Raw genomic sequence first — 21,311 nt, 5'->3', positions numbered from 1 at the left:
GTTCTTTGAATCATTCAGAAATCCCTGACTTCCAATACTCCGCCCCTCCATTCATGTGCCACCCTTTCTCTTCCCTTTACTGTCAAACAAATTTATATAGTATGTATGTATGTATGTATGTATGTATGTATATATATATATATATATATATATATATATATATATATATATATATATATATAATGGGCAGCACAGCCTGGATAGGTGTGGAACCTGGTCTGGTCTGAGTGGGTTAGAAAATGATATGACATACAATTTATATTTTTATATAACCTTTTGTTAATAATTTTTGTGGAGCAGTACATTGGTGCAGTAGTAGCACTGCTGCTTTGCAGTAAGGAGATGAGGGTTCACATCCTGGATTCTTCCTTCATGGAGTTTGTATGTTCTTCCTGTGTCTGTGTAGACTTTCTCTGGGTGCTCTGGTTTCTTCTCACAGTCCAAAGACATTCAGGTTAGGTGAACTGGCAATGCTAAATTGGCTCGATTGTGTTTTCGCCTTGGCACCCTGTGCTAGCTGGGATAGACTCCAGACCTCTACCAGTACACACCCTGCCCTCCTATTCACCACACAACTCTAATCTGAATTAAGCAGGTTAGAAAATGACCTGCAGGTTAGGTGCAATGCTAAATTGGCCCTAGTGGTGTGTTCACCCTGCGATGGACTGGTGCTCTGTCCAGGCTTTGTTCCTGCCTTGTGCCCTGTGCTATCTGGGGTAGATAGACTCCAGCCCTAAAACCACCCCTATCTTTACTTCTGAAAATCTTGTCAAGCAGAATAGGAGTGCAGTGTATTCTGGGAAAGCTGAAAGGCAAAGCAGGATTCAAAGTATTTTTGCTTAGTTAAAAGTACAGTTATGTATGTAAAGGTGCAAAACAAAAAGTGTGGCTGCAGCAGGAACTTACGCGTGTCCAGTCCTTGCCGTTTCATATTTAATCCACTCTGTTGTTTTATAAAAACAATGTTTATTTTCCAGGTTATATATTTCCACAGTCAAAATGAGACTCAAGACAGACACGTTAAGAAAACTGTGTGCTTCCAAAGCCCTATTAATCCATGGACAAATTTACAATAAGTTCCCAGTTCCCGCTACCCAGCACCCCTTCTTAAAGTAACAATACCCCATTAGAACCAAATAATTATTTAGCCCTGTTCTTAATATATAAACTAATCTTGAACTACAAACATATTTTCAAATTAACTGAACATAAAAATGTTAATACAGAACTTGACTCATACAGTATGTTTTCAGATATTGTGAACTGTCAAGGTGCATTCAGCAAACAGAAATAAAACCACATAAACCAGGTGTTTTGTGTGTTCAAGAAGAGTGGAGGAGAGCAGCCCTCTTTTAATTAGACATTTTTCAAAAAGTGTGCACTCTCTTTCAGCTGCTGTTTGAAAAAGGACTTTTTAGTCCAGTTACTGCTTTCTAACACTTTCGTAAAAGAGCTCAGCCTTGATGGTGCTACAGACACTTTCAGTGAGCTTTTCTTTATTTCTGTTGATGTTCCAATAATGCAACAAATTCTCTCTCTCCAGTAAAAAAAAAAAAGTTTTCATTTTTTGATTGAGGAGGCAGAATTTGTACCTAAGGAACTGGACCACCTGGCAAAGGCACCATCTTCATCTTTGCTGCTGCTAACTGGACTGAATGTGGACTGCATGAACTCACCCAGGTTGTGGATTTGCTTTAATTTACAGCTGTTTGTTTTGATATTGATGCAGATATCATTTGCAAGTAAACGTTTAAAGTCAGCATTTCTTGATTATTGCTTGGAATCCAAGAAGCTAGGTTGTCCATTTCTTGTCTAACATCAGACCTTTGGGGCTCATGAAGATGCCCTCGTGAAGCCCTGTTTTGGTAGTAAACTGGGTTGAAGTAAAAGTTTGGAAGTAAAAGTCCCAGTCAGCAAGCACCCTGCCATTAAAGGTTCCTAGGCTTGAAACAACAGGATGCAGCACTGACAGTGAAACAGGTAAGAAGTTACATGAAAGAATTGCAAAGCTGATTTTGACATTTCTTCCTATCACCCATTAAGAAAAGAACGCAAGAGGTTAGTTGGTACCTTTTGTGTTAAGTGCATGTCATAAAAGATATGATAATGTATTGAAACAATAGTTTTATAAAAAAAATAATAATCAAACCCTTTTGTGTTAAGTGCATGTCATAAAAGATATGATAATGTATTGAAACAATAGTATTATAAAAAAAATAATAAACAGCCTTAATACAAATGATTTACTTTTGTTATATTATGAATTATCAGAAAACAGTTTTAGGTTTGAAATATTAGAAAGCTGGATACAGCAATGTGGATGAAGCATATTGATTGCTTTCTGCAGTTTTAGTTACATCAGACTTGACTATATGGGTTATAGAATACCCTTGGAATCCTTTTTATTGTGAATATGATATTCCTTTTTATTAATCAGATACAGTACCCTCCAATAATATTGAAATGGCAAGGCTGATTCATTTCTTATTTCTCTACACTGAAGATATTTGGATTTGAGATCAAAAGATAAATATGAGACTAGAGTTCAGAATTTCAGCTTTTATTTCCTGGTATTGACATCTAGATGTGTATGAAGGTAGCACATTTTTTGTAACAAAACCCCAATTTTTTTAGGTGACCAAAACCAATCAAGTTCCACAAGTGTGCCCTGTATAGATTTGATTGTTTAAACAATAAATAGCTCTGTGTATGTCTTGGGTTTAGCCTTGGGCTTCACCTGTGAAGACTGCATTTGTTGTTAGAAAGGATAAAGCGACATGATGACCAAAGAGCTGTCTATGGAAGACAAGCAAGCCATTTTGAACTGGAGAAGTGAGGGGAAAAAGCAATCAGAGATATTGCACAAACACTGAGTATATAGTCAATACAAACACCTGGAATATTCTGGAAAAAAAAGAAACCACTGGTGTACTGAGCAACTGACATCAAAACAAAATCAAAAGAAAAGGCCTTGCTGTTCCAATACTTTTGGAAAGGCTGTAATAACTGTTACATTGAGTACTAAATAACATTCACCTTCACTCATTGATAACATTTTAAATATCCTGACATTATTGATTCTCCTCCCACTTAGGTCCATGTAGCCCCCTTATATGAGAGACACAATTCCCACAGTACACGACAGCATTTAATATTCCAGCTAGTTCAGCTGACAGATTTTCACACTACCGGTCACTCTGAATCCTGGATAGAGTGGCTGAGCGAAAGTGGTATGAAATCTAAACAGAAGAGTCGGTGTATCTGAAATGCTATAAAAGGACAACGTGCCGGCATGCCAGTCCAGATAGACTCCAATTGTTTGGCTGCTGGGTGCAGATATTACAGTATCCAAACCGTTGTGCCGTACAGAACAACGAGAGCCAGAGCAGACTAAACTCCAGGACTTGTCATTGCCTCCGAGGAGACATTTTGAATCCCCGCTTTTCCTACAAATGCCATTGTACGCAACTCCAATATCAGCGTGTTCTCCGCTCCACTTCACCTCCCAGTAGTAGCGACGGCCAAACAGAGCCTCTCGGCACAGGACTTGGGGCCATCGCTCAAATCGGTCAGGGTGGATTAGGTAGTGGGCTTTTACAGTGTTAAAATTCACCATCGTGTTCTCTTCAGAGATGCGGAGGCTTCCATTTACAGTATTGGCGTCCAGACTTAGAGGACAGGCGTCTAAAAGGAGTGAAGAAGAATAAAAAAAAGAGAAAATGAAGAAACCCGCTCTCCTGTAAAGTCAAAAAGACCATAAATGGCAGCATTCGAATAGAAAGTGCATGTGTTTTGCTTGTCTCTCTGTAACCTGATGTTTGACATACAACTTTCAGAGGTACTTTAATTCTATTTTTAATAACAAAAAGTTTATAACAATAAGAGATAACCATTAATAGGCCTATAATCATGGGATAGCTGGTTTGCTATTTATTTTTAGCTTAAGTGCTTTGCAGTAAGGAGACTGTGGAAGATTGTGGGTTCACTTCCCGGTTCCTCCCTGTGTGGATAGCACTTTGAGTACTGAGAAAAGCGCTATATAAATGTAATGAATTATTATTATTATTTTGATTTAGATTAAATGGTTTTGTGGAAACTAGGGGTTCTCCAGCTGCCCCAACCCCAAAACAGACAGGCAGACACACGAGTGCAGCATAGCACACATTTATTTCCACACGGGAAGCGTGTCTACCTTGCCCCCCTCAACAACACGGTACACCAAGCACCAAATATACAGTCCATTCTTCTTCCTTTATTCTGCCTTTGTCGTTCCGCCTCCACTCCTCCTCTGGCAGGCTTCACCCTATTCCACCCGACTCTAACTCCCTGAATGGAGTGAGGCAACTCCTTTTAAGCAGGCCCTGGGAGTGTTCCAGGTTATTCATTAATCAGAGTCCCAAAATAGGGCTCTGCAGCTTCCTCTGGCGGCCCCACAACAGAACCCAACAGGGCTGTGCCAAACTCCAAATCCCAGGGTGCCCTACGGGAATTTATGGTGGTACCACAGCCACCCAAAGGGGCTGCCCTCTAGCATCCCGGGGGAGGTAATGCCCTGCAGATGCTCTCTCCAGCTGGCGTCCCAGCTGGGTAATGGCCGTGGCCCCCCTTCACAGTGTCAATGAGGGGAGAACAGTTGTGCTGCTGTCTCACAGTACCAGAAAAGCAAGTTTTAATTCCAAAAGCAACAAATGCAAAACAGAAAAACCGTCATGACAGAGACACCAGTCTATTTAAGAATACACTCACTCACATTCATTCCTTCATTACTTGCATTACTTATTTCAGTTTCAGGGATGTGGAGAACTGAAATTTATCCCGAAAGTAAAGCAGGCGCAAATCCAGGATGGGCTGACAGTCCCTCTGAGAGCACACGGAACAGAATTAGTGCTGGCAATTAACTCACAAGCCAGTCCCTGGGATATGAGAGGAAGTAGCAAGAAACTTATGGGAGAAGGGACATCTCCACATAGGCAATGCCTAAGTCAGGAGACTTAAACTCGAGTCCAAGGAGTTGTGAGAAGCAATGCCAACCAATGAGTGACTCTGCCATTCAAAGACATCTCATCCATTCAATTATCAATTCATTTTTGTGACCTCTTATTCAAATGAGCGTCACATAAGCCAGTGTCAATCCAGCAGCAATTAGTGCAAGGGTTACAGAAGTGCCAGATCCTCACAAGGCAAGATGCATATTTCATCATGAAATTAATTTCTAAAAAATATAACACTCTTACATTTCAAAAGAAAACTTCTCTCCATTAGGCTCTGCAAGACGTAGTTTGGTTCATCAAGCCCTGAATAGAGGAAAAAAATTAAAATGAATATGCCTCACTGTTCAAGAATTGCTCAATTTTGCTCCTACATCAGGCTCTCTCTATCTATGCACTAAAGAAATGACACTTTAGTATCTTTCCAGCATACATAAAGACTCGCAACTCACCCGTCTGTCTCATTTCCACAAACTCCAAGCTGCTGATTGTGTTCAGATACTTCTGGAGACTGCATATGTCCATTCTGACAGAACCAGGCAACAAACGTCTTTTGGTAGGGATGCTTGGTGTGTCTCCATCTATAGGAAGATCTTGTACAGATGAGAACTTCTACATAAGTAAAAAGAGGAAAAGGGAGCCATCAAAGAAGCTAAAGGGCTTGGTATAAACTGGAACATGACGAGTGTGAATGTTACCTGAAGGAAGTCGATGTGGTCATCAGTCTGTGAGAGCTCGGCCATCCTGGAGATGTTCCTCTTCTGCTCCTCTATCTCTTTCTCCAGCTGCTGAATGAGCTCCTCAGCCTTTCTCACTTCCCTCTGCTCATAATTTCTTATCAGCACAGTCACCTCTGATCTCAGCCTCTGAATGGACTGGAAGACAGAAGTGAAGGTCTTCTCACATTCCTGTATTTCTCTTTGTGCAGAGCGCTGATCAGAAGAAGATGGAAAATACATTGAGTTACATGTCCTTTAGAGGGGTGCATAGGGAAGCACAGATACCTCAAAGATTGCACATCCCTAGGTGTGTGCTCTGTGGTGGGCTGGCACCCTGCCTGGGATTTGTTCCTGCCTTGCGCCCCGTGCTGGCTGGGATTGGCTCCACCAGACCCCCGTGACCCTGTGTTAGGATATAGCGGGTTGGACAATGACTGACTGACTGACTGACTGACTGACTTTTGCACAGTATTACAATATCTGTATGGGTTTTCCTCCCACATCCCCAAACACATGCAGGTTAGATTAATTAGTTATTAGAGATTGGCCCGTGTGTGTGTGTGAGTGAGCCCTGTGAACTTTTCAGTTCCTATCTTCTACCCAGTGCTGTAGGGGCAGGTTCCAGCCCACTTATGATCTAATATCCTATTCAAGTTTTGGTCACGCACCTTGGCTTTGTGAATCAGAAAGTGACCAAAATAAATGCTCAATGAAAACTGAAGAATAAAGTATTAACGCAATGATAGCACACCTTCATATTATATTGGAATTTTGCATACCATGGGAAAGGTCGTAAGAGAGGACAAGTCTTTGCCAATAAGGTTGACACGCAGCTTGAGACCTTCAGATGACGATGTCAATGTTACAATACAATACAATTTATTTTTGTATCGCCCAAAATCACACAAGAAGTGCCACAATGGGCTTTAACAGGCCGTGCCTTTTGACAGCGCCCCCAGCCGTCCAAATTTTGGGTCCATGGCCAGGAAACTCCCAAGACCTTAACCCCATTGAGAACTCAAGAGGCAGGTGGATGAATAAAAACCCACCAATTCTGACAAACTCCAAGCATTGATTATGCAAGAATGGGCTGCCATCAGTCAGGATTTGGCCCAGAAGTTGATTGACAGACATCATGCCAGGGTAAATTGCAGAGGTATTGAAAAAGAAAGAAGGCCAACACTGCAAATATTGACTCTTTGTATAAACGTAATGTAATTGTCAATGAAAGCCTTTGATACTTATGAAATGCTTGTAATTCTACTTCAGTATACCATATAAACATCTTGACAAAAAGACCTAAAAACACTGAAGCAGCAAACTTTGTGAAAACCAATACTTGTGTCATTCTCAAAACTTTTGGCCATGACTACTTTTTGCTTCTTTAATGATGTCTTAGAGTGACAATAACCAGCTCGTCAAGGGTAACCCCCCATGTTTTACAAATTTGAAGATGAGTCAAGCGGTGTCCTCAACTCTCAGTCTTGCTTGTCATCGTGAGTGAATGTTCACACAAAACTTACCCTCAGCTCCTCTATGGCTGCTATAGTCAAGGCCACTTGTCTTTGTTTTTTCCAGACTGAGCTCTCGATTTCTTTTCGCTTCACGTCCATCTGCGCCTGTGTGATGACAGAAGGATAAGAATGACTTTTACGTGACTTGTCAATGTTTTTAATTGTTCTTAGCCATGCTACTAAAAGCTGTAGTCAATATCTGCATATCCATAAGGCTCATATTGAATATTTGTTTAAGTAGGCAACTTGTTGAAAACCAGTAAGTCTGTTCTTGGGGAAGAAAGCAAAGTCCAGTGATGGTCTAATATGAAAATAAGATTTTGTTTGATCATTTTTCCTTTGTCTTGATTTTGTACTTTTTACTGTAAACTTTTGGATGGTTTCAATCACATGCACATGATTCACATTACCATGGTATGCTACTTAACTATTTCATCTGTTGTCTTAAGTATAGTTTTTCATAACGTTCACTTTTTAATTAAAATCTGCAATGGGTCCGTGTACTTTTTGGTATTTGAAAATTTTATTTTATAACCAAAAAAGAAAAAACGAAAATGAAAGGAATTTTCAGATTATTGATTTTTGATTAATTATTTTTTAATTCTATGGTAACAAAGTCATAAACTTAAAATTACACATACTTTTCTGGATTTATTTGTCATTCAAATAATGAAAGTGTTATAGCTCAAAAACAACAAAACAGACACATTTTCGTTGTCTGAAACCGGAAGTACTTCTTCTGCGCAATTTTTGACGACACGTGCAAACAGTCCTCCTCATAACAAATCAATAGACGGCATTGAAGTTTGTCACCTTTATCTCCACATGTGTGTCAGAGAGTCGACAGCCCGAGATTTGCTCAGCACAAATCTTTCTAACATTTCTCGCAGAAAACCCTCTCGCTTCTCTGTGTTCATATGACAGACGCCCAGATAAAGTTTTCGATGACAGGCCTTGTTTTGCCATCTCTAAAATCACGTCTGAGTACTGTTTCAACGTCATGATGATGGTCCAGTCTACACACCAGTGACCAGTGTTTGCTGCAAGTGTCACATAACCTGACAAGGTTGTTGACCTTTCGGTTCAGGCAAAATAAATAAAGGGCATTTTCTCGTTCTTGTTTCTTGCATTTTTCTTTTCTGATATGCGAAAGAACAAAAGGAAAAAAGAAATTGTTTTGCATTTTTCATTTTTCTCTTTTAAGTTGAAAATCAAATAAGTGTCTCTTTTTCTTTTTTAAATGATATTTTTTAAACAAAATTTCAAATACCAAAAAGTACACGGACCGCAATGACATCTTTAACTTACTTTGTGTCAGCTGCGCTCCCTACTGAAAATATCATACCAGGCCACTGACAAATGATTCCTTATTAGATATTTTTATTCTTTAAAAAAGGCTTTATTTATTAATCGATTCATTCATTCATTTTTCAAACATACAATAGGATTACAAGAATAAATGAGTTCAGAAAATGTTTAAAAAACATTACAACAATAAAACAATTGTGATGAGAACAGACCATTCAGGCCAACAGGTTTGTCCATCCTCTTCACCTGGACTGTCTAACATAACATCAAGTCTAGTTTTGAAGGTCTCTAAAATCCTGCTCTCCACCACACTACCTGGGTAATTCCATGTGTCTATGGTTCTTAAAAACTTAACTTTTGTGTAAAATTTGTCCTTAACAAGTTTCTAATTATGCCCTCACAAGGGGGCTTTGCCCCCTGCTCGCTTCGCTCGCCTACCCCCGGCGTTTTGAACCTGTGCCCGCTGGGCAGCCACGTGTGAGGATGACGCACGTTTAATATGGAGAGCTCACCCGTGTCACTCTGGGGCTCTCCACTGTTAATATGGAGCCCCGTCTGTACCATTATGCGGTGCATAGTGGAGTACTGCGGACCCCGTAGTGTTTCCCGTTTCAGTTTGTATTTCGGTCAGTCGAGCTCTTGTTTTTGAAGCTTTTGAATTCCGGTCTTCATTATCTATAACCTGCTGTCCATGTGTTTGATCCACTCGTTTCACCTGTTTATGACGTTTTACTTTGCTTTCTACTCTGTCTTTCATTTGTGACCTCGCTTTATTCTGCTTTTGTTATAATGACACCTGGTCCATGGTGATTATATTTTCCCTTTTTCAAGTAATAATTTTCATTTGTTTGCGATACTGTGATGTTTATCGTACTGTTAATAATGCATAACTGTAATGTGATTCACCTATGCCGTATAGTTTGGATGTGTGAGGATGACGTATGTTTAATACGGAGCGTTTGCCCGTGTCACTGTGGGTCTCTCCACTGTTAATACGAAGCTCTTTCCGAACTATTATGCGGTGCATTGTGGAGCATTGCGGACTCTGTAGTGTTTCCCGTTTCACTTCGTATATCGTTTAGTCGAGCTCTTTCTTTTTGGAGGAGTCTCTGCCTGGTTTGCGTCATTTAAGACGCACGTTGTAGGCACTTGCGTTCATTAATTATATCCAGGCAGGCGCGTGTTTGTATCTCGGTCACTCGAGCTGTGTCGTATTGAACCCATGCCTGCTTTGCTTATGCAGTTTGAGACGTGCGTTGTAGGAGTCCACGTTCATTAGATCTACGCATTAGTGCCACTCATAATATGGCGGCCACGCCTGCGCATTCCGTATTATGTCGGTTCTTACCATGCTGTGTAGGCGCATTTGCCTTTTGTACTTTACTGGGCTTTGTGACGCCCAATGTAGGCGCCTGAACCTTCAGGGTCTGCCTCCGCTGTGTGGTGTGGACATTTAACTGTCGTTGTTTCTGCCTTTATATTCTGTATCTTGGTGTGCATGTGTTTAGTGCCTAGGTTTTTTTGTAGCTGTTGCATTCCAGTTTTCATCATCTGTAACCCGCTCTCCATGTGTTCGTCCCCGTTCTTTAATCCCTTTATGAAATTTTACTTTGTTTCCTACTCTGTGTTTTATTTCTGATCTCGCTTTATCCTGCTTGCGGCATGTCAGACGGTTCGTAGTCTCTGTCCTTGTACTCTGGGGAGGGGGGCTTTGTTCTGTAACCTGCTCTTCATGTGTTTGTCCCTGTTCTTTATCCTCTTTATGAGGTTTTACTTTGTTTCCTACTCTGACGGTTTGTAGTTTCTCCTGTTTTGCTCTGTTGCTTTGGGGCTTTGTGTGGCGCCTGCGCACGTGCGTAGTCTCTCCCGTTTCACTATGGGGGGGGGGGGGCTTTGTGTGGCGCTTGCGCACTATGTCTCTTTGTGTGGCGCTTGCGCACTATGTCTTTTGCCTCCACGGGCATGTCCCTGCGTCCATATCCGTTCTTCTTGAACTCAGTTTAAAGTAACAGCTGGGATTCACAGCTCTAATTCCCTTCATAAATTTAAACATTTCAATTATTCCACCTGTTCATGTCTTGTTTGTTTAAACCGAAAGGGCTCAACTCCTTTAATTTCTCACATAGTATAGAGGGAAATACTTACTTTAGTATTGATTGACATGTATTCAACATGAATCGTGGGCACGTAAAGCAATAAGTATTGTATTTTATTAAGCACAAGCACTGAAGGGTTATATTGGAAAGGCTCAGGCCTTTTTATTTTTATGTATCTGGATAAGTTAGAAACCACCAACATATTATAAGCTAAAGGTCAGGTGTGAACTGAAGGGTGAGGAGAGTGAATTTCTCTCAATGCTCTTATCAGTACATCTTCACAACACCCAATACGCTGTCTTATATTTTGAATGTTTTAAGTCCACTATGACTCCGAGCTCCTCCTCATAAGGAGTATATTCAAATTTCAGACCCCATTTTGTGCACTGAAAACTAAAATTTGTACTTCTTACATGTAATACTTTTCAATTACTTACATTAAATGTCATCTGGCACAAACCTGCCCAAGTCTGCACTGCATGCTGTCCAGTTCCTTCTGCAACATTTTAGCTAATTCCACATTAACTGCATTCCATCTAGTTTCACATAATCTGCAAACTCACATTTACTTCTCCAGTATTGAGCCCTGAGAGACACAACTTTTAACATCACCTAATTCCGAAAAAGTCCCCCTAACCATCACCCTTTGTATCCCATCAGCTAACCCACTCATATACCTCTGCCCAGTCCAACTGTAACCTGTGTGAGACTTGCCCGGACACCACCAGTTGGAAACCACATCTTTATAAAATGCACACGTTTATTAAGCCACCAATACACAGTCCCAAACAGCACACAGTGCCCCACGCACCAAATTACCCCTATTCCGGGCTTCTTTCAATGTCCGTGTCCACCTTTCCTCTCCTCACGGGAGCTTTGTCCTACTCCCACTTCCGACTCCAGCTCTTCGATTGTAGGAAGGTGGCCCCTTTTATTCTTGCCCGGATGTGCTCCAGGTGTCCGATGACGTCCTTCCGGCAGCACTTCCCGGTGTTATATTATATTATATATTTACATATATAATAATCGCTCTCTATGTTAATACACTGTGGTGTAACTCTGGACATATCAACGTCAAAATCTCCACTTGCTGCAGGGATGTCGAACTGTTGGCCGTAAGTTTACGTCCCTACTACTTGCCCAGAGAGTTTGGACATGTCATTGTTGTCATCGTGTACATACCTCCTCGGGCGGACGAGGAGTCAGCGAGTGACATCATCCATTCTGCTGTTGCTAAGTTACAAACGCAGCACCCTGAGGTGCTTGTGCTAATCGCTGGAGACTTTAACCATGTGACGCTGGACAAAACATTACCTGCATTCTCCCAGTATGTGGACTGTAACACCCGGGGAAATAAGACTATTGATTTACTGTATGCAAACGTTAAAGACGCATACAGCGCCACCCCGCTGCCTGTGCTTGGGAAAGCAGATCATAACCTGGTTCTGCTTCAGCCTCACTATAAACCAAAAGTGAGAGTCCTACCTGTAACCACACGATCATTCAGGAAGTGGACCCCGGAGGCTGAGAATACTCTGAGAGAATGTTTTGGAACTACAGACTGGGATATCCTGCAGGGATCTCAAAGTGAGAACATTGTGGAAGTTGTTGACTGCACTACTGACTACATCAACTTCTGTATGGACATTGTAGTTCCAGTAAGAACTGTACACTGCTATGCTAACAACAAGCCATGGATTACAAGTGACATCAAGGGCCTTTTGAACCAGAAGAAAAGGGCTTTTAAAGGCGGTGATCAGCATGAGCTCAAGCGCGTGCAGAAGGAACTCAGAGTCCAGCTCAGGGCGGCGAAGGAGCAGTACAGGAGAAAGCTGGAGCAGAAGTTGCAGAATAACAGCATGAAGGAAGTGTGGGATGGGATGAAGATCATCACTGGCTGCAGCTCGAAGCGGGGTACCACCATCGAGAGAGACGTGAAGAGAGCAAACCAAATGAACAACTTCTTTAACAGGTTTGACCACCCTAACCCACTCTCACTCTCACCTCGGAGTACTGCACCCCTCCACACATCCTTCTGCTGATACCAGCATAGGAGAGACATCCCCACCCATAATTACAACAGCGCAAGTGAGCAGAGAGCTGAGGAGACTTCGTGCCAGCAAAGCAGCGGGTCTAGATGGAGTATCGCCACGACTGCTGAAGGTCTGTGCATCGGAGCTGGGGGGTCCTCTACAGCGCATCTTCAACCTGAGCCTGGAACAGGGAAGAGTCCCGAGGCTTTGGAAAGCATCTTGTATCACCCCAGTCCCAAAGGTATCACGTCCTAGTGAGCTGAATAACTTTCGGCCTGTTGCTCTGACATCACATGTGATGAAGACCATGGAGAGGCTGCTGCTTCACCACCTTAGGCCACAGGTTCAACACGCCCTTGACCCTCTGCAGTTTGCATATCAGGAGAAGGTGGGAGCTGAGGATGCCATCTATATGCTACACCGATCCCTCTCTCACTTGGACAGAGGCAGTGGTGCTGTAAGAATTATGTTTCTAGACTTCTCTAGTGCCTTCAACACAATCCAACCTCTGCTCCTTAGAGACAAGCTGACAGAGATGGGAATAGATTCATACCTAGTGGCATGGATCGTGGACTATCTTAAAGACAGACCTCAGTATGTGTGTCTTGGGAACTGCACGTCTGACATTGTGGTCAGCAACACAGGAGCGCCACAGGGGACTGTACTTTCTCCGGTCCTGTTCAGCCTATATACATCGGACTTCCAATACAACTCGGAGTCCTGCCATGTGCAAAAGTTCGCTGATGACACTGCTATTGTGGGCTGCATCAGGAATGGGCTGGAGGAGGAGTATAGGGACCTAATCAATGACTTTGTTAAATGGTGCAACTCAAACCACCTACACCTGAACACCAGCAAAACCAAAAAGCTGGTGGTGGATTTTAGGAGGCCCAGACCCCTCATAGACCCAGTGATCATCAAAGGTGACTGTGTGCAGATGGTGCAGACCTATAAATATCTGGGAGTGCAGCTGGATGATAAATTAGACTGGACTGCCAATACTGATGCGCTGTGCAAGAAAGGACAGAGCCGGTTATACTACCTTAGAAGGCTGGCGTCATTCAACATCTGCAATAAGATGCTGCAGATGTTCTATCAGACAGTTGTGGCGAGCGCCCTCTTCTACGCAGTGGTGTGCTGGGGAGGCAGCATTAAGAGGAAAGACGCCTCACGTCTGGACAAACTGGTGAGGAAGGCAAGCTCTATTGTTGGCATGGAGCTGGACAGTTTAACATCTGTGGCAGAGCGAAGGGCGCTCAGCAGGCTCCTATCGATTATCGAGAATCCACTGCATCCACTAAACAGGATCATCTCCAGACAGAAGAGGAGCTTCAGCGACAGACTGCTGTCACCGTCCTGCTCCACTGACAGATTGAGGAGATCGTTCCTCCCCCACACTATGTGACTCTTCAATTCCACCCGGGGGGGGGGGGGGGGGGGGGGGTAAACGTTAACATTTAACATTATACATAGTTATTGTCTGTTTTTCTCCTGCATTATTATCATTCTTTAATTTAATATTATTTATTGTATCAGTATGCTGCTGCTGAAGAATGTGAATTTCCCATTGGGATTAATAAAGTATCTATCTATCTATCTATCTATCTATCTATCTATCTATCTATCTATCTATCTATCTATCTATCTATCTATCTATCTATCTATCTATCTAATTGTTTTAAATAAAATTATTTATAACAAAAAGTAGTCACTTAATAGTTTTTCTTTTCCGTTGAAAGTGTTTCATGGTGTGATGACCAATAGATGTCTTTTAACACTAAGAGAGAAGCTTAAAGAAATAGAATAAAGAGTTAATAAATGTCAGAATCCCACTCAGTATCAGGAAACCAGATAAAGGTCAAGTGAACAACAAAGACAAAGGTGTAATACACAAAATGTTCTGAAGGATGACTAAGAGTTTATACGTTCTATATCCAACAAGATTGGACAGTTGTTAAATAAACAGAAATTTCAATGGGTACAAGAATAATAGACTTTTACTTTATGTAGATCATTTGGGTGTAAATGAACAAACCAACGAGAGAAAATGTATGCATTGATTGACACTGTTATGAAAATTCAGTTGCTTATAAAATAGACCTACACCTTTAATAATGGACATTCTGATCATGCTGTAAAAGAAAGCTCCCTGTTCAATCATTAGCTGGAGAGCAATAAATAAGGCAGATGGACAAACTTTTCCCTTCCCTCAGTACTGATTAAATGGTTTTATCAAACTTGTGTAGAAGATAAGTTAGTTTCTTTAATTAAGATGTTGATTTTCACCACAACACTAACTCACTCCACATTTCCACTATTAACAGCTCTCCAGTTGAGAAATGTCTTGGTGAAACCTCTCCCCATGTTCAGAGACTCCTTTCATGTCCTCAGGATAAGTCTGTCTATCTATCCTGCCTACTACACTAAAGTTAATATCTATCTATCTATGGGTGGAGTGGTGGCTCTGAGGCTAGGGATCTGCACATGTAACCAGAAGTACATGTGTACAAAGTAACTACTTCATTGGGCCCCTGAGCAAGTCCCTTAACCCGCAATTGATCCATCCTGGCTATGATGTTAATCTGCATCCAACCTTGCATGCAGGCAAGAGAGGCTTCATAACTAGTTAAAGAACGTATTCATCCTAACCACATGAACAAAAAGATCAGTATTCATAAGTTGTGTGCATTTTTCTATAGGAGATTAAAAGCTCAACTAAGCTAGGCTAACTTTATCTTTTGTGTGGTTTGTTATTGTCTTTTGTCTGTATATCAATATACAGTATACTTGCATATATCTATCTCTATTATTCTTATGTTACAAACATATCTGGATTGCTTGTGAAGTAAGTTTATCGCCAAGTCCGAATCATAACAGAGAAAATGAAAGTATTTAATGTAGACTTTCACCAATGTATGAATCTTGTTTGTAAACTGTACAGATCTTTTCATATTTCTTTGAGTACTGAGAAAAGCACTATATAAATGTAATGAATTATTATTATTATTATTATTATTATTATTTCTGGTGTCCCAGCTGAAAAGTGAAACAGACATAATAATAATAATACATTTTATTTATATAGCGCCTTTCCCATGCTCAAGGCACTTACAGAATAAATAAAGAACGACAGAATATACAGTATATAGCATTGTACAAACCAGATAAATAAACAAAGAAGATTAAGACAGTAAATTCTGAAAAAAAAAATCCATTCATCCATCCATTTTCCAACCCGCTGAATCCGAACACAGGGTCACGGGGGTCTGCTGGAGCCAATCCCAGCCAACACAGGGCACAAGGCAGGAAACAATCCCGGGCAGGATGCCAACCCACCGCAGGACACACACAAATACACCCACCCAAACACCAAGCACACACTAGGGCCAATTTAGAATCGCCAATCCACCTAACCTGCATATCTTTGGACTGTGGGAGGAAACCGGAGCGCCCAGAGGAAACCCACGCAGACACGGGGAGAACATGCAAACTCCATGCAGGGAGGACCCGGGAAGCGAACCCAGGTCCCCAGATCACCCAACTGCAAGGCAGCAGCGCTACCCACTGCGCCACCGTGCCACCCTGAAACAGACATCCCTCACCCATTTGGCATCCACTGGGTGGGCGCTTCTTGTTGACTGATTTAATTGATTACTAGCACTGACACTGGAAAAACTGATGATTAACCGAGAAATCATTCAACTTTTGCTTTCCTGCATTGTTCGGATCAATTTCATTTGAATTCCTTTTCCTGCACCTTGGTTTCTCTTTGCCTCAGGGGGAAGAGTGACATGATACAGACCAACCCAACCTCACTCAAGGGTGTTTTTGTGTGTTTATCACTATAGGCTGCCATGGTAGCTGCCAACAAAGGAAAAGAGAGACACGCCTCCTAAATCAGCTGTCTCTTCCTCTTTTCAATACACTCCAGTAGTTTCTAGAGCATGTTGTCTCGTAGAGTACTGTATTAGTAGAGACAGCTTTGTACTCTTACTAGTTAAGATCATGTTTTCCAATCACTTTTACCCTATTAACAGCATACTCTGTTCTGGGGATTGTTGGAGGGGATAACACAAAAACAGATCAAGACCTTTGGACTGGGGATGTGCAAAGTCATCAAAGCCTGCGGAAACTTACTTCTGCATTCCTTTCACTACCAGAGTATCTATTATTTTGCCCTTCTCAACTGCTGTTGCCCCCCCCCCCCCAAGCCCCCTTCCACAATGCCAGCCTCACTTTTAATAGATAGATAGATAGATAGATAGATAGATAGATAGATAGATAGATAGATAGATAGATAGATAGATAGATACTTTATTAATCCCAGGGGGAAATTCACATACTCCAGCAGCAAAAAATATTAAATTAAAGAGTAATAAAAAATGCAGGTAAAAAACAGACAATAACTTGAATAATGTTCAACGTTTACCAACTCTGGTGGAATTGAAGAGTCGCATAGTTTGGGGGAGGAATGATCTTCTCAGTCTGTCAGTGGAGCAGGACAGTGACAGCAGTCTGTCGCTGAAACTGCTCCTCTGTCTGGAGATGATACTGTTTAATGGATGTAGTGGATTCTCCATAATTGATAGGAGCCTGCTGAGTGCCCGTTGCTCTGCCACAGATGTTAAACTGTCCAGCTCTATGCCAACAATAGAGCCTGCCTTCCTCACCAGTTTGTCCAGGCGTGAGGCATCCTTCTTCTTAATGCTGCCTCCCCAGCACACCACTACGTAGAAGAGGGCGCTCGCCACAACCATCTGATAGAACATCTGCAGCATCTTACTGCAGATGTTGAAGGATGCCAGTCTTTAATAACAAGTAAACAATTAAAAAAACAACTGAAACAATTGTAAAATTCCACTGAGGATGCTTCAAGTTGTGTCACAAATCTGTTTCCAGCATGTGGCTTCAGAAGAGCAGCACAGTTACGTGTTTATATAACATTTCCTCCGGTGCTGAAAAGCTTCTCAGAAGGGCTGCTTGAGGCGGGGATGCACAGGTACTTTTTCTGCAAGTTTCCCCAATTTGTAATAGCTGCTAAAAGACTTTTATTTTTCTTTTACGCTCTCTCCCTTGTGCCATCACCTGATCCATCTTCTGCAGCCATAAGGGGGCGAGGAGGCGGGGATCTGTGCCCGTTTTAAATAATGAAAGAAAAAAAAGTGCTTTGAAATCGAGGACCCCCCAACCAAGACGGCTTGCGAAAAGAAAACGCGCCAGATAGGCATATGCTTCTTACGGAAATAAAGATTAATAATGCATTCGGACGGATTTTTTTTTGCCTGACAGCAGAGTGAACCGTATTAGATCAATATCAGTTCGCGGATAGTTAAGCAAGTTAGTTGTCGAGCTGTCTTTAACTGCAAACGATTTCCAACACTGTTTGCAGATTGCCGTGTTTTAGGCAACATCACTCTTTTCAAAACCGGACCACCTCCACGCGAGTGATGATGACCCATGTCTCGCAAATTAAAACTAACGACGTAGATTGTGAGGCTGTTGTATCCCCTGGCGCTGTTTGCCCACTCACTCTGTTGGGGCAGCTACGCTCGCTTTAACTTGTGGTGCGCTTACCGTGCACGCACGCGCAGTGGTCTGTCCTGTTAGGTTACTTGAAGACAGAAGGCGAAGTCTCTCAAGGCGTGTGTGTGTTTTTAAGCAAGCTAAGTAACATACTCGATAATGTCAGCACGCACATCGTTAAAACAATAAGATATTATCGTACACGATACAGATCGCACACTGCTAGTGCCAGAGTGGTTCTTCAGAATGACGCCATTGGGAAACCAGTTCTGGTTCCCGGAAAGAAAATTAATTTATTTAGATCCCTAACAAACTCCTTATAGAAAATAGCCATGAACAGAGAGTAAGAGATCTGTGAAATACCAGTCATAATTTGGCCATACAATAACACAGGGAAAGTCCAGGTTCTGCTAGGTAGCCTACGATAGTTGAAACATTTTCGATTTTTTTCTACATATTAGGAAGTTTTCCAAAGCACAAACTACCAAATTTACATTCGAAAAACCCTAAAATGGTGATCAAACAATAGTTCTACGAGGAAACATATACCCACTAAAGAAACATTGCCGTTAAAGAACCATTATATTTATGAGAATGCAGGGCGTGAACCCCAGCCTATGCATGCCTATGCCTTAGCGCTGTTCAGGATAAGTGGGCTTGGAAGATGGATGGACGGACTTTGGCTCCAGTGACCTTAAAACTAAACCTATTGCATACAATAAACAAGTTAATGAAAGTAATATGAGCTGCGACCTTACTACAGTGGTGCTAGTGTACAAGGTGTACATTAGATGTCCTGTACTTGTAATTTCTGGAAGCGCCACTTACCTGCTTCTCCGCCCTCTCGGTCTCCATCTCCACCAGCTCATGATCCTTGTGTTTCACGGCGACACACAGCAAGCAGACGCACTTCTGATCGGTCCTGCAGTAAAGCTGCAACATTATTCTGTGATTCGGACAAAGTTTCTGCTGTAGGTTACTAGTCGGCTCCTCCAGTCTGTGTCTCTTCAGAGCTTCCGACTGTTTGTGCGGCTGAATGTGAGTTTCACAAAAGGAAGCCAGGCAAGTCACGCAGGTCTGAGCCGCCTTGCGCTTTACTCCAATACACACATCGCAGGGCACGTCCATGGGTTCTGTCGCAGCAGATCCTACTCCTGTCCACTGCTCTGCCATTTCAACCTGTTGGGCGTTTTTAGAAAGCGCCTCTGGAGCGAAGACACACTGGCACAGAGGACAGCGACAATCGGCCCTCTCAGACGAGGATTTTTTCATACAGTTCGTGCAAAATTTATGCCCACAGGGTAGCGCCACTGGCTCTTCCTGGACTGTAAAAAAACATACGTTGCAATTAAACATTTCATGATACGCAGACGACGCGGCTGATGCCATCATGTTACGGCAAAGCCGCAGAAAAGTATTACGGAAATGACAAATTAAAAGTGAAACTAAGTTTCGCATCCCGCCTCGTTCAGAGGGTAGTCCAGGGCAAAATCCTTCCGCTCCTCAGAGACACGACTGCCGTATTTATATTTATAAACAGAAAAACGTTTAATCGTGTAGTGCCTGTATGCACCGGAAACTGCTCTATTTAGTAGAATACAAAACTGTAGGTATATATAAACTGTATAAATTACGTGCAGAAGAAATTCGCACTATTTTATCATGAAGCGCATTTATTAAGGCGATAGCCTGTCAGCTGTGACAAACACACGTCAATGAACTGTCACATGAGAGGCGAAAGCAAAACTGTCAAGAGGTCTTGTCAGAAACTACTGCGCATGCGCTCATTGCAATTTCGCGTTCCGCGACAAAACCTTCACACCGCAGTGTTCGCGTTTTATCTTTAGTGGAGTTTCCGTTAAGATTTCGGTCCACTAGCGATGTCACTTGAAACTTTGCTCGATAGTGTGTTGTGAATCTACAATGCCACGTCCAAAAGAGGCGAGACACCATGGAAGATGCTGATAAAAGCAAAATGGCAAGGTTTGTAAATTTAGTCCTTTAGAAGCAAGGTTGGATCGAGGCTCGCCACTTTGCCCACATATTTGAGTAATCCAGCACTGTTAGAACAATGCTCCCTAAAGACAATTCGAAAGGATGGATTTACATTTCACCTACTACAATGCAAAATGTAATTATGACATTCAAGGAATATGGTCAAATCTCCCTGCGTAAATGTCATGATCAACGGCTAAACGGACCATCCAAGCTACTATCAGTGTCTGGTCCATCATGGTATGGGAGCGTGTCATTAATGCAGAATGATCAAATTTTGGAGCAACATATGCTGCAATCCGATTGCTTTTATTTCCAGGGACGTCTCTTAATTTTCCAGCAGAGTCAACGCCAAACCACATCCTGCCCAGATTACAGGTTAATGGGTACGTAAGCAGAGAGTGAGGGAGCGACATCAGTCATCCTGCAGTCAGGACCTGTGTGGCGCATTATGAAGGACAAAATATGGCAACAAAGGCCCTGTAATACAGCTGACGATCTGTGTATTGGATAAATGGGGGAGATTTCCGCTTGCTAAACTCAACCAGCACGTGCTTTCAGTGCCCAAATGCTTAATAAGTGTTATTGAAAGAAATGGTGATGTGACTCCTTGGGAAGCAGTGGACTGTCCTAACTTTGAAGCGTGTTGCAGTCATCATGCAGATTTGACATGAGTGTATTTGAAAATTCACAAGATGAAACATAGTACTAGGGTGCTGTACCGTGTTAGCCATTATGAATGTAGTGAGAAGTCAAGCAACATCTTGCCTGAAGAAGGGGCCTGAGTTTCCTCAAAAGCTTACATATTATAATCTTTTTAGTTAGCCAATAAAAGGTGCCATTTTGCTTGACTTCTCACTACAAGATGAAACATCAAATAATATGTTGTTGTAATGTTTTCATCCCTTTTTAGCTTCCTGTTCAGTTTATTTGCTATCGTTTGTTTCACTCAAATAGGCAAACGCTGTTTGTGATTTTAGCTAACCGCAGGGACGTAGCCACGGGTTGGTGAGAAAGTACATGGGGTCGTAATTCTGTCTTATCAGTCAATTGGAACTGTCATAAAATGTACTGGGGGAGTTACCTGATAGCCATCTTTGGCGGCGCCTATGCCTGACCTGTCAATGACTAACAC

The 21,311-nt window shown here is 42.0% G+C and overlaps 1 protein-coding gene across 3 annotated transcripts; it reads right to left on the bottom strand.

Annotated features, from left to right (window-relative positions):
• Nucleotides 1-2,233: 2,233 nt before the first annotated feature.
• Nucleotides 2,234-19,885, bottom strand: LOC114662969 (tripartite motif-containing protein 16-like). Of its 3 annotated transcripts, XR_007936345.1 has the most exons (7): nucleotides 19,010-19,885; nucleotides 7,231-7,326; nucleotides 5,687-5,920; nucleotides 5,441-5,600; nucleotides 5,235-5,294; nucleotides 2,738-3,684; nucleotides 2,234-2,701 (listed from the first exon to the last, which is right to left on the bottom strand). XR_007936345.1 is itself a non-coding variant. In XM_028816717.2 (6 exons), the coding sequence occupies exons 1-6, from the start codon at nucleotides 19,637-19,639 to the stop codon at nucleotides 3,161-3,163; spliced, it is 1,704 nt and encodes a 567-aa protein (XP_028672550.1). In that variant the 5' UTR covers nucleotides 19,640-19,885; the 3' UTR covers nucleotides 2,234-3,160. The 3 variants fall into 3 exon arrangements, 2 of the variants coding, with proteins under 2 accessions (XP_028672550.1, XP_028672551.1); XM_028816717.2 differs by having other exon boundaries at nucleotides 2,234-3,684; XM_028816718.2 differs by having other exon boundaries at nucleotides 2,234-3,684; nucleotides 5,687-5,863; nucleotides 19,010-19,884.
• Nucleotides 19,886-21,311: the final 1,426 nt, after the last annotated feature.

This window comes from Erpetoichthys calabaricus, chromosome 12, assembly GCF_900747795.2.
Source record: "Erpetoichthys calabaricus chromosome 12, fErpCal1.3, whole genome shotgun sequence".
Taxonomy (NCBI): Eukaryota; Metazoa; Chordata; class Cladistia; order Polypteriformes; family Polypteridae; genus Erpetoichthys; species Erpetoichthys calabaricus.
This window is presented reverse-complemented; position numbering and strand designations above follow the sequence as displayed.